A 12,796-nucleotide genomic window follows, 5' to 3' on the forward strand; every position below is an offset into this window, starting at 1 on the left:
GAAACCTAGATGGACCTCACCCTGTGTTCTGACCTCCAGGTGGCTGGCTCGGTGGAGCCAAAATAGAGTCAGGGAGATGGCTTGGCCCAACTATCACCATGCCCCACTTGGGCTCGCATGGTGTCTCTGCACACTCACTGGGATGGGATGTGCCAGAATGGACACTGGTCAGTTGGGAGGCTCAACAGCTGTGAGTCTCTGCCTAGACCAGCCTAGGCAGTTAAATGGTCAACAGTGCCACTGCAGGAAGGGTGGCTGAATGCCAACTCTCCTCGATCCCGAGCCCTCCATCCACTTTGAACACAGGGTGCTGGGTAAAGCACCCTGATTTAGAAGAGAGTGCCTGACACGGAGGAAACATATTAGGGACTGAGCCTTGGAATAGATCTAAACTCAATTTCTGAAGGGTGGACTCAGGGCTCCCTGGTAGGTGGGCATCATGTGGGGCATCAGGCTGCCATGCCGTTTGTGTCTCCTCCCTTTGCAAATGACCAGAAGACCCTCAGGCTAATTCTGTGTCTAAGCTGGGTGAGACAGACAGTGTTGGCCAGGAACAGGGTTGAGTGCCTGATTATTCCATACCACATGGAATCTGAGGCAGGAGGATTACTTCAAGTCTGAGGCCAGGCTGGGCAATATAGTGAACTCCAGGCCAATCAGGACTACAGCATGAGATCTTGTTTCAAAGAACAAAATAAAACAGGGATGGAAAGATGTCATGTTGTGCAGGCAATTCACAACTGGCTTGCCCTTAGGGGCCTTTAGGGTCCTGACAACGTCCTATGACATCATCTGGGCCAGGTGCTTCAGATATAAGTGGTCTGCCACTCCTACCCTCTCTCTCTCTCTCTCTCTCTCTCTCTCTCTTCTCTTGCACTCTCTCTGCCTCAGTTTCTCTCCTAGGGGAGCCTACCTTTCTCTCCCCCTCCCCCACATCCAATAAAACTCTTTCCTATCAGACCTGTGTATATGTGGTGGTTTAATTTTAAAATAAATACTGACATTGGTGCATTGGCCGGGGAATCGGACCCGTGTCAACTGGAAGGACGCTATGCTCACCACTACTTTAAATAAATACTAACACAAGGAGGGTAGGTATGTAGCTTGGTGGCAATACTTATCCAAATGCCCACAGAGCCCCGGTTTAACTCCTAGCTCTACATAAAGCAGGAGTGGTAGTGCGTACCTGCAATCCTAGGCAGACAGAAGGATCAGCACTTCAAGGTCACCTTCCTCTATATCTACGTAAAGAACTGGAGGCTAGCCCAGACTACACAAAGCCCTCCCCCCCCCCTTTTTTTTGTTTTGTTTTGTTTTTTGGACAGTTTCAGTTTTCTCTTTGTAGCCCTGGCTTTCCTGGAACACACTCTGTAGACCAGGCTGGCCTTGAACTCAGAGATCTGCCTGCCTCTGCTTCTCCAGTGCTGGGATTAAAGATGTGCACCATAACCGCTTGGATGAGACCCCATCCTCAAACAAAACAAAATAAAACTCCATAAAACACAAAGTCAAAAAAAAAAAAAAAAGTACAACTTCCAGAATTATGGAGCCAACAAGCCAATGAACCTGGCCCTGGCTACCTCCCTGAAATTCCTGGCTGCCTGCTCAGCCTCTGGCGACTGATTTCTATCTGCCTGCAGCGATGGACACTACTCAGGCTTAATACCTTTTGGAAGCTCACAAAGGCTGGCTGCAGGAAGATGGTAAATGAGGCTTGAGGTGAGGGACAAGTGACCTGTCCAGGAGCAGAATGTGCCTGTGGGGCCCCAACCACTTCCCTTTGTTACCAATGTCACTCAAGTCCTAAAACCACAGCACATACTTTCTGGTAAAGGGCCCAGCCTTAGTCCTCCCATTTCCCCACCAGCCCAGAGCTCACAGAAAAGCTATTTCTAGGCTCCTAGGCCCTAGGCAGAGTTTCTACAATCCCTCCTTAGAGACAGTAAAGATGAGGTGGGAGTAATGAGACAAGGAAGGCGAACAGGGTTTGCCTTTTGGTGGGAAGGAGAGGCGGAGCATCCCTCCAGCCAGTCCCCCCATGTCCCTAGGATCCCAGGAGCTTGAACAGCATTGGTACCTCTGGTGGAGATAGCACATGGAACAGAGATCTGAAGCCAGTTCTTTGGGCTCAGTCCTGTCCCTGCCCTTCTTTGTAGGGTGTGACGCTTTTAATTGTCCACTTGCTACAAGCTAGAATCACTTGAGAAGAGAGTCTCAGTGACGGATTGTTTAGATCAGGTTGGCCTGTGGGAATGCCTGTAGGGGATTGTCTTGATTACATTAATTGACAGGGGTGTGTGGGGAGGGGGATGGGCCCTGAAAATGAGTGACGGACATGTTGGCACCACTCCCTGGACTGTATGGGTAGAGAAGGCAAGCTGACACTGGGCACCAATGCATTCATCCTTTCTGCTGCTGGATGTAACGTGCCTAGCTGCCTTGACTTCCCTGCAAAGACGGAACCCTCCCTTCCCTAAGCTGTTTTTTTCTGTTGGGTCATTTTTATCACAGCAAGAGAAATTAGGGCATGGAGTGACTTTGGACTAGTTAGACACCCTCTTTGAGCCTCGGCTTCCTCATTTGCAAATGGATTAATAACAGCAGCTGTCCCGAGGGTATGAGGGCCAGCCTTGGATAAGTACTCTGTATCCAGGCTGGTGGGGGCGGGGAGGGTGCCGTAAATGCTGGGCAAGACCTGGAAGTTTGATCTTCAACACCCATCCCCAGGAACTGCTGGCCAGGGGATGAGCTCCAGGCCATGGAGAGACTGTCTCATAGGAGGCGCTGATAATTCTGAGGCTACCTTGAGAATGACAAGTGAGATTATCCTCTGGCCTTCACATGTCACATGCACACAAACACGAACACATGTGCACACACAAGCAAAAGAAAAAAAAAGTACTCGGTATCTGCTGAATGGAGGGAGAAGCTGATTACTGACTGGAAGGTGAGAAGGAAGAAAAGAGCCACCTTCGCCAGGCTCGGTGGCACACGCCTGTGATCCCAGCACTCGGGGAGGCAGAGACAGGTGGATCTCTCTGTGAGTTCGAGGCCAGCTTGGTCTACAAAGTGAGTCCTGGACAGCCAAGGCTACACAGAGAAACCCTGTCTGGAAAAACAACAAACAAACAAACAAACCAACAAACAAAGCACCCCGTTTCTCTCTCGGAGCCCGGCACAGCAGCTCTTTGGCAGGGGAAGGCAAGCTAAGGAAGTGACCATCCCAACATCCAGCTGGAAAGTCCCCCCTGGGGGTGGTTCTCCACTCAAAGTCACCTAACTCCTCCTGTCCTGCTGGGGTTCACAAGACCCTTTCCAATTGCAGGGGAGGGAGGGGAGAGAGGAAGGGAGCTCCTGTTCACAGCTCTCACCTCCCTGTTTTACAAGGAGGTCCTAAGCCAGACTGGCATGAGGAGAGTGGCTGTAGAACACCCACAGGGAGGTCCCTCATCCTGTGAGACCTAGCTAGCCTGACAGCCCAAGAGAACTGTCTCCCCCTGAGACTTCCCCCTCTCCCTCCCTCGGTTGCCTTTCCAGACCTTTGTCCCCTACCCCATCTCAGCCATACCCCTTGGCCAACTCCCCACTCAGAAGACCTCTTAGAGTCTTCCACTGACACTCATGGTTGCACAGCTGTCTGGAACCTTGAACTTTTTCAAAGTCCTTTCCAAACATATGCTAAAAACAAAAACAAAAACAAAAAAACTCCCAGAAATCTGCACTGGTAACTTGTCTGTGAGCACTGGAGCCTCTCCCAGGACCAAACTCAGTCCTGTGTCCTGCAAGCGCCCTGAACCCACCTTAAATCTCTGCTCTCCTAAGTCCTCCAGGCCCCTTAGGGCCCCAGAGTGCTCACAATCAACTCTGCACAGAACTCACCCCATTCCCCTTTACATAAACTTCCTTTCAGAACCCGGCTTAATCTTCCCCTCTGTCCCCACTCCTTCCACCCACCTCCTCCCCAACCCCCACAGCAGGGACTGGGCTCCAATGGCTGGGAGGAAGGCGGTTTGCCAGAGTCGTGACCTACTGGGACCCAGACGGCAATTCTCCCAAGTTCTTTGTGACACAAAAGGTAAACAGAAGGCCAGGCGTCCCTACCCCCTCCCGCTCCCCCTCCCCCTCCAGCCAGCCAGATGGGCCGACAGGCTGGGAGGGGGGGGAGGGGAGAAGGGAAAAAAGGGCAGATTGTGCAAAGGAAAACAGAAGAGACAGAGAGATGTCAAGAGACAGGAAACCGGGAGAGACTGAGAGAGAGAAGGGGGAAGGGAGACTTAGTGATTCTTCAACTGAGAAATCTGGGAGGGGCCAAGACTCAGTTATAGGGACAAGGTAAGAGGACTGCCAGAGAGCCAGCGGGAGGAACCCCAGTGAGTCAGGTCCAGAGAGAGGAGCAGACAAAGAAGCTAGGCAGACCCAGGCCTGGCCAGCCAGGTGGAGCCAGGAGGCAGTGGTGTCTCCGCCCCGCCCTGCAGTGACTGTACTTGTTTCAGGAGCATGGCCAGCTCTGAGGGATCCTTGATCCCCCCTGTGCCAAGAAGACCCACCCCAGCCCCTGCCCTCCGTCCCAGCCCTGCCTAGCATGGGTGGGTGACCCCCTTCTCACCTGCACTGCAGAGGCCGACTGTTTGCTGTCATTGTTCCCCGGGGAGTTGAGGCTGGAGGCTTGCTGCAACAGGAACTGCCGGGCCACCTGGAGAGCCTGTAAGACAGGGGCTGAGTCAGTGTGAGGCCCAGCAATGCCCTCAGAAGTGCCTGGGATCAGGGATGAGCACATGGAAGGGGGAGGGCGGGTGTGTGTGTGTGTGTGTGTGTGTGTACTCGGGTAGTAAAGAAGAACAGAAAAGGTGTGGGGGATTCACAGGTCCATAAGGGCTTGGGGTAAGGAACTGTCATGGTAGGGATCATGGTACAGTCAAGGACTCACCCAGGGATCAGAGAGGCCATTGGTTTTCAACTGGGACATAAATGAAAAGGTCAAGGGTCAAAAAGACCCCAGGCGAAAGTTCACGAGGGCGAAGTCGGGGTCTAATAGCAGGTACTTTGGGTTGAACATCCACGTGACTGGGGCTTCACAGATTTCTTTCTCTCTGTTTTGTTTTTTCGAGACAGGGTTTCTCTGTGTAGCCCTGACTGTCCTGGACTTTCTTTCTAGACCAGGCTGCCTCAAACTCACAGAGATCCCCCTGCCTCTGCCTCCCTGAGTGCCTGGCTGATTTCTTTCTTTCTTTTCTTTCTTCCTTCCTTTTCATAGGCCACAGCTGCCCTGGAACTTGCTATGTTTGAGACCAGGCTGGCCTCGAACTCTGAAATCCTCTGGCATCCCTCAGAGCTACAGGCAAGCTCTTGATCTTCCTTTCCATAAAGCTGTGAGGTAGCTTATTAGCCTCCTCTTCCAGATGAGGCAGCCAAGTCCTTAGGAGGGTAAGTAAGTAACTGATCAGCCCAGGGAGTCTGGTTCCCAGGTTTAAGGAGGAGAGGTGGTAGGTGTCAATCAAGGAGCTACAGGAGCAGCCCTGCCCTGGAGCTAAGGCTCACAGGTGGGGGTGTGGTAGAGGGGAATGGTCAGATGGGGCTGAGGTAGGGTAGAGGGGAAGGGGTCACTGGCCCCAAGGAACCTTTCCAGATTTGAAGGCTGTGTCTAAATGATCAGTCACATGGGAGTCTGGACACCGTGACAAAGGACGGAGGCAAGGGGAATCCTAGGAATGGGATGGAGGGGGAAGGTGCAGTCAGGGAACAGGTGGGCAGCCATAAGTCTGGCAGGAGGCTGAAGGGTCAAAGAGACCCAGGAATGTGCTCCTTGGGTCTGGCCAAGTCCTGGTCCTGTCCAAGTGAGGACCTGTCCAGTCAGCTCCAGGTCCCTCAGAGGCATCCCAGAGAGCACGGACCCAGGCCCTGGTGGCAGGGCTCCAGCCCCAGGCAGCTACGCGCTGCAGTCCCAGCTCTGGAGCTCGGCAGCTTCGACCTTGAGTAAGTCATTCCATCTCTCAATGGTTACGTCCCTTTCTCGGTAAAACTGGGACATTACCCACTTCAGAATCAGGCGGAGGGATTAAAGGACCGACGCTTGTCGCCTCGTTGGCATTCGGGAAGCGTGTACCCTTTCCTTCTCCCAGGTGGCTCTCTCCTTTCCGGCCCCCATCGGCCCACACTTGTTCGATGAAGGTGCCCAACTGTGGCTGGCTCTCACCCCGGCACACACCTGTTTCCTTCTCACGTGGATCCCATCCTCCTACTCCAGAATCTTTTAAGGTGAAACTCTTCTTTCCTTTCTCCTGTGCCCTCTTCCCAATGCTTCTCTCAGTGATCAAACCGGGGGCCTCCTACGCATCCTTAGGCAAGCACTCAACCAGGGAGCCCCAGCCCCAGCTCCAGCGGTACCATGGATGCGTGCGGTGGACACGCAGAGCTCAGCAAACACCCTCTGAGTTACACTGTGTGCCCAGTGTGACCATATAAATTCAGTCCACCTGTACGGCCCTTCCCACTGTTGACTGGGGCTTCAGTCTCGTTTACCTTAGGACACTATCTAAATACGCACCCGTGTGTCTATGGGAACGTGTATGCTCCTTGGCAGGCCCTGGACCCTGACCGCCCCAAACGTTCCAGGCTTGCAGGCGGGGTCAGAATGCTGCTTCTCCGGAAGGGTTTTCTTTAGAAAACAGAAATCAGACCTTCCTGGGTCAAGAGACTGGTGGGACCATAGGAAGATGGGGCTGGTATGGGGAGGCCAGGAGGTGGCCTGGGGCCCCCAGGAAGGAATTCCCGCCTCCGTGGCCAAGCTTTTACTGGCCTCCAGGTCTAACCATACCTAACGCTTCTTGCTCTCTAACGGTGAAGACAGCATGGAATGGCAGCCAGGGTCAGACTAGGGGGGGAAGAGCTGGGAGTAGGGGCGGGGCCAGAGCTGACCAGCACAGGTGATTCAAAAGAGCAGAGGGGTTTCTGGGAAAGTGGGAGAGAGAGCCTGGCCAGTCTCTGGGGCTGGAGAGGACCCAGGGGAGTTGAATCCATTCCCCACCAACTCTCTCACTTTGTGGTTCTCCGGAGCATGAAATTACGAGGTTTACAGGGTGGGGGCAAATGACAGGACCCCCCACTCATTCCTGGAGGCAACGGCCCCTCCACTCCCCCGTCGTTGGCTTCCCTTCCCACCCTCCACTCTCCCTTAGGCCATCTGAGTCAGGGGAAGCTGCTCACCCCTCCCTATTCCCACACAGGGTGCCTGTTCCTCGTCCCCCCTCCCCCCACCTTCGTTAGCGTGAGCGAAGAGCCTACTGTGTTCTGGGTTATGCTGGGTGGTCCTGTGCCCAGGTGTCCAGGTGTTGACAGCGGGTGTTCTCTACAGAGACTGAGGAAGAGGCATGGAGCTGAAGGGCGAATACCATACAAGGCACATGGAAGGAGCACAGAAGGCCACGGAGCCGGGGTCCTGGAGTCCCGAAGGACCAGCTCATCAAGCAGCTGAGGAGGAGGAAGACAAGTGTTCCTCCAGTGTGAAGGCACACCTGAAGCGAGATGAGGCAGGGGCACAGGGGACTTGAAATGGCTCCCACTGCAGAAAACTGAACTGTGCTGGGGACACACGAGGAAAGACTGGAGGAGAATGCATGGGTTCCAGGAGCCTCAGTCACTCGTTCACACAGTCATTCATTCATTCATTCACTCACAGTCATTCATACAGTCAGTCACTCACAATTATTCAGTCATTCATTCTCACAGTTCATTCATTCATTCATTCACTCACTCATCCACACAGTCATTCAGTCAGTCACACACAGTCATTTAGTCAGTCAATCAGTCGCTCACACAGTCTTTCATTCATTTATTCAGTCTCATTGATCACTCACAGTCATTCGGCCACTCACTCACTCACTCACTCCAGCCCCTTCTTTCCACCACACACAGGCCTGGGTCTAGTGATGGCAAGCCAGTGATGGACAAAACGAGTTCTTTCTCATACTTGCCTAGAGCCAGCCTTGACCCAGCTGCCACTAAAGAAAACCCTGTAGATGCCAGACGACGGGTGTGGACAGACTGCGGGGCTGTGCTCCCCTCCTTGGGGGACCATGACATGTCACACACTGCTCAGTGGGCAATCCCTGCTGTCCTGGGTTCTACCTGGTACCATGGACTTCGCTGTTCACACAGGCAGATCCTGGCTGAGTACGGTGCTCTGGGCCTTGGAGAGCCCCCAACCCTGGGCTGTTCTTTTTGCAGACTGTTGGCCTAAAGGATGAGACAGGTCCAAGACAAGGAAGCTTCATCGGAGTCTGATTCATGGTTGTAGAGCACTAAGTGCCAATGCCTACTCTGCCCTTGCCACTGCGGGTTAAATAAACCACTGGACCCTCAGCCTCTGAGATACGGAAGCAACAGGCCCTGACGTCACACAGTCCAGCTCAGCATCATTAACGATGCTGGCCAGACTGGAGCCACCCATTATGTGTGTGTGCGCGCGTGCGTGCACAGGTATGTGGGGATCAGAGGAAAGCTTTGTGGAGTCTGTTTTCCTCTCTCCATGGTTTCTGGGGACTTAACTCAAGAGGTCAAGTTTATAAAGCAAGCACTTTACCGACTAAGTCATCTTACTGGACCAGGAGTCCCTTAAGAGGCTATAAAAGTCAAATGCAGCTGTGAGCACCCCAACCTAGCACACAGTAGGCATAATCCCACCTCAGCACACAGTAGGCATAATCCCAACACACAAAGTCTGTCTTGGTCCTGGCTAAGTATGGGAGGCTGGCACAGGCTGGTCCCAGCCAGGTTCAAAGGTGAGCCCTGCAGTACCCAAAGCACCTCTGCAGAGTGACCGAATGGCCGAGAGGCCCACAGTGCCAGAGCCACAGCACTTCTGTGGATGCTTACAGAACTGTCCTAGGGGCATCCCTGCACTGAGCTAGGCCAGACAGGTGTAACTATGATCACTTTATAGACAAGGAAACAGACCCGAGGTAACAGGGCCTCAGAAAGAGGCCCCAAGGCTGTAGGCAAAACCTATGAGATCTGTGTATTTTTCTCTCCAGTCCAAGCTTCCAGTACTTGGGAGGTAAAGCAGCTTAGGCTGAGGATGGGGAGGAGACCAGGGATGTCCCAGACGAAGCACAGTTCCTGAGAAGGAACGGTGTTCAGATGCCCAAACATGGCACAAGCCATCAGGGAAATCTTTTTGTTTTTGTTTTTTGAGGCAGTGGTCTCAGTATGAAGTTCTGACTGCCTTGAAACTCTCTGTGTAGACCAGGGGAGCCTCAAACTCAAGAGATCTGGCTGCCTCTGCCTCCTGGGTGCTAGGATTAAAGGAGAGTGTACCATGCCTGGTGTCATCAGGGAAATCTTGAGGGATAGGAGAGCAAAGAGGGAGGGGCCCATGAGACTGGAAATTAGGGAGCCAGTCTCTCCTCCCCCCACCCCTCCATAAGCCTTCTTTTTCTCCTTCCGGTCCTCAAACTGAAAAGCAAATGACGGTGGGGATGCAGGCCAGAGGATGCAGCAGTGGTGTCTGACTGGCACAAAACTCTCCTCGTGAAACAGGATGCAACCTGCCTCAGCCCCAGCATCACAGAAAACCAGACTAGGGGACACGCCTGTAATCCCAGCACTTGGGAGGCAGAGGCAGGCAGATCTAGGAGTTCAATCGTCTACAGAGAGAATTCCTGGACAGCCAAAACAAACAGCAAAGATGAATTTAGGGCCATCCTTAGCTACATAGAGCTCTTGAGGCTAGCCTGAGCTACAAACACACTCACTACTCCGTGGTTTATGGGACTAGTCTCTGGAGGAGGGCTGTATTGTCCATTCAGCACACAGACCCTGGTGAGAGGGTGAGAGAGACCTCCCCCCCCCCCTTTATGCTGAGTGGCCTTAGCAAAGCCTGACCTCCAGTCTGTTGTTCTGAAAAGCTGGCGTGAGCTCTAACTTTCTTCACATGGATCCTGTGTGGGAATACATGGGGTGACACACATGGAGAGCTTAGCTGAGCGCCTGGCACCCAGAACCTGAGCATTATCACTGTCACTGAACTTTTTCACCGAGTGCTCATTGCACAGTACCACCTGAATGAAGGGTCTGCTCACTTCTTCAGCTCTCCTTCCTCCCCTGTACCTTCTCCAATCTCTCCGATGGAGCCGAACTACCCTCCCGCACCCCCAAGTCATCAGCAGGATTCCCACAATTAGGAACAAGTGTCTTATGGCAGATGGACAGCATCAGGGAGCATCCAACAAGGGTCTAGAATGGAGGCTGACGTGATTAGAACAGGGTTGGGGGGCTGCATTGAAAAGAACAAGTCTCAGCTGGGAACGGTGGCCCACCCCTTTAATCCCAGCACTCAGGGAGGCAGAGGCAGGCAGATCTCTGTGAGTCTGAGGCCAGCCTGGTCTACAAATCGAGTCCAGGGCAGCCAAGGCTACACCAAGAAAACCTGTCTCAAAAAATGAAAGGAGAGGGAGAGAGAGAGAGAGAGAGAGAGAGAGAGAGAGAGGAAGGAAGGAAGGAAGGAAGGAAGGAAGGAAGGAAGGAAGGAAGTCCCAGGGGGGTAAGGTCTCCCACTTCTGGGATGAGGATTTGCAGTTGAAGGTGGGTACAGGGATGCTCAGAACCTTTTGTCAGGACCTCAGTCTGCGTTGCCCTTTCCCTGTCCCTCCAGGAGGGGTGGGCAGGAATACGCTGGAAGAGCAGAGAAGTAAACAGTACTCAGAAGCCACAGCCTGGGGAGCCTTGAGTGTTGGAGGGCATCAAGTGGGATCCAAATGGTTGGTTATAATCCAACAATGGTCTGAATATCCCATCAGTACAGGAATGTTAGAGAGGTCGACAAGGAACACGGAGATCCAGGGAGGGGCCCAGAGCTCGCCCAGAGAAGACAGTGGCCCGGCACACCTGGGACTTCAGCTGGGCTCTACGGGGAAAAGGAGTGAGTAGGCCATGAGTGGAGGGAGACTCCACACCTGTAAACTGTCTTCACGTGTGTGCTGAGAGCAGCCCTAGACAGAAACCACACTTCTTGTCTGCCACTGAAATGTCTGACAAAACTGGAACTCAGACCTAGCCATATTGTGTTGGTAGTTAGTTACATGAGCTTCAGGGAGCAAACTCAGATCAGCAAGCATGCAGGGAAAGCACCTTCAGCCCCTGAGCTGCTGGTCCTGTGTTGATCATCAATTGGGCTGAGGGCAGACTGGATCTAGGTGAAGGGGAGACCAGAAGGTATCTGGGAATGCTACTTCCACCCAGCCCCTCCTGGGGTCTCAAATCTGAGAAGCATTCTTAGGAAAGGCCATCAGCTTCAGGCCCAGGACAACTCAGTCACTGACCTACGGTCCCAGGAGCCACTGTCAAGTTCAAGGAGCAACTCTTAACTGCCTGGGCTCCCCAGTTTAGTGGGCCTAACGACCACCAGACAAACCCAGATGCTGCTACACTTATGGCTGAGGAAGGCAAGCTGCACCAAGCAGGGTAAGGGAGGCTGCTTGAGGAGATTCCTCACCACAGAGGCCGCCAATCCTTTCCAGAGAGAGTACTTAAGTACACATGGTGCAAAGGCCCTGTGGTAGAAAAAAGCGAACATGAGGCTTATCACACGAGTGAGCCTGTGTGTGGAGACCAATGGTATCTTCCTCAACAGCACTCCCTGTTGTGTTCTGAGACAGGGTCTCTCATGAGTTTGCCGATTTGGCTGAGCTGGCTGTCAGTCTCTGTCTTTCCAGCATTGAGATCCCAGGCTTTTTAAATGGGCACAGGGACAAGAACTCAGGTCTTCATGCTTGTATCCTAGGCACTTTACCTGACTGAGTCACATTCCTAAAAGATTGGGGTTTTTTAAATTTTATTTTTGATAATTTTTTTTCTTTTAATGTGTACAATCTCATCTGTTTGTTTTTGCCTACATGTATGTCTGTGTGCCACTTATGTGCCTGGTGCCCACAGAGGCCAGAAGAGGGCATCAGATTACAGACAGCTGTTGAGTTGCCATGAAGTGCTGGGAATCGAACCCCAGTCCCCCAGGACAAGTCAGTGCTCTTTTGTTTTGTTTTGTTTTTTTAAGACAAAGTCTTACTATTTGTGGCCTAGCCTCAAGTGCATGATTTTCCTGCTCAACCTCTCGAGTGCTTGTATTACAGGTGAACACCCACACGCCAAGGCAGGACAGAGCAAGGTACCTCACCCAACCCCTGGCGACAGAGGTGGGGGGAGGGTCCCAGGAAGACTTTGAGCAGAAAGTGATACCCAACCCTCTGCTAGCAAACAGCAGGTGTCCAATAAGTGTTCCTTACATTCTCATCCACCCCTCAAAACTCTTCAGATAGATAGGGGAAGGGGATGGACAGGGTCAGAGGTCAGTGGTAACCACCACAGAGGGAACTAACCCAGGGAGACACAGGTTCTTGGCCAGTAAAACTTTGTCCTCCAGTGAAGAGACATAAAGATGAAATCACAGAGCGAAGGGGGGCAAAGAGTGTGTGGTGGGAGACTATAAAACCCTCGAAGTGATTTTACTTTTCTTCCCTTGGATCTTTTTTTTTTAAGAAAGCTTTTTGGAAAAGGCTGTAAATTTTTTTTACACCAACCTCGTAAAAATGACATCGGCACATTCTCAAATTAGAACCATTAAAATGAAAACCAGCGAAGCACACACAGACAGGCCCTCTCTCGGGCGGGGGGGGGGGGATATCTCCACACCGTCGCAGGATCCCTGCCAACCCTACAGAAGGTTCCCTCTTCACGAGAGGTTGGCCTCAGCAGGTGCAGACCAGCCGTGGGCCAGCAGCACAGAAAGGACTTTGTCCTCGCAAGG

General features: G+C 52.7%; 1 protein-coding gene across 3 annotated transcripts in view; it reads right to left on the reverse strand.

Annotated features, from left to right (window-relative positions):
- The window catches only part of Foxp4 (forkhead box P4), a 54,449-nt gene that overhangs the window by 16,635 nt on the left and 25,018 nt on the right, over nucleotides 1-12,796 (reverse strand). For all 3 annotated transcript variants that reach the window (XM_021637284.2, XM_021637281.2, XM_021637283.2), the window contains exon 3: nucleotides 4,607-4,702. In XM_021637284.2, coding sequence (XP_021492959.1) covers nucleotides 4,607-4,702 — 96 coding nt within the window. The remainder of the gene's footprint in view (nucleotides 1-4,606; nucleotides 4,703-12,796) is intronic.

The sequence above is a fragment of the Meriones unguiculatus genome, chromosome 16 (genome assembly GCF_030254825.1).
Source record: "Meriones unguiculatus strain TT.TT164.6M chromosome 16, Bangor_MerUng_6.1, whole genome shotgun sequence".
NCBI lineage: Eukaryota > Metazoa > Chordata > Mammalia > Rodentia > Muridae > Meriones > Meriones unguiculatus.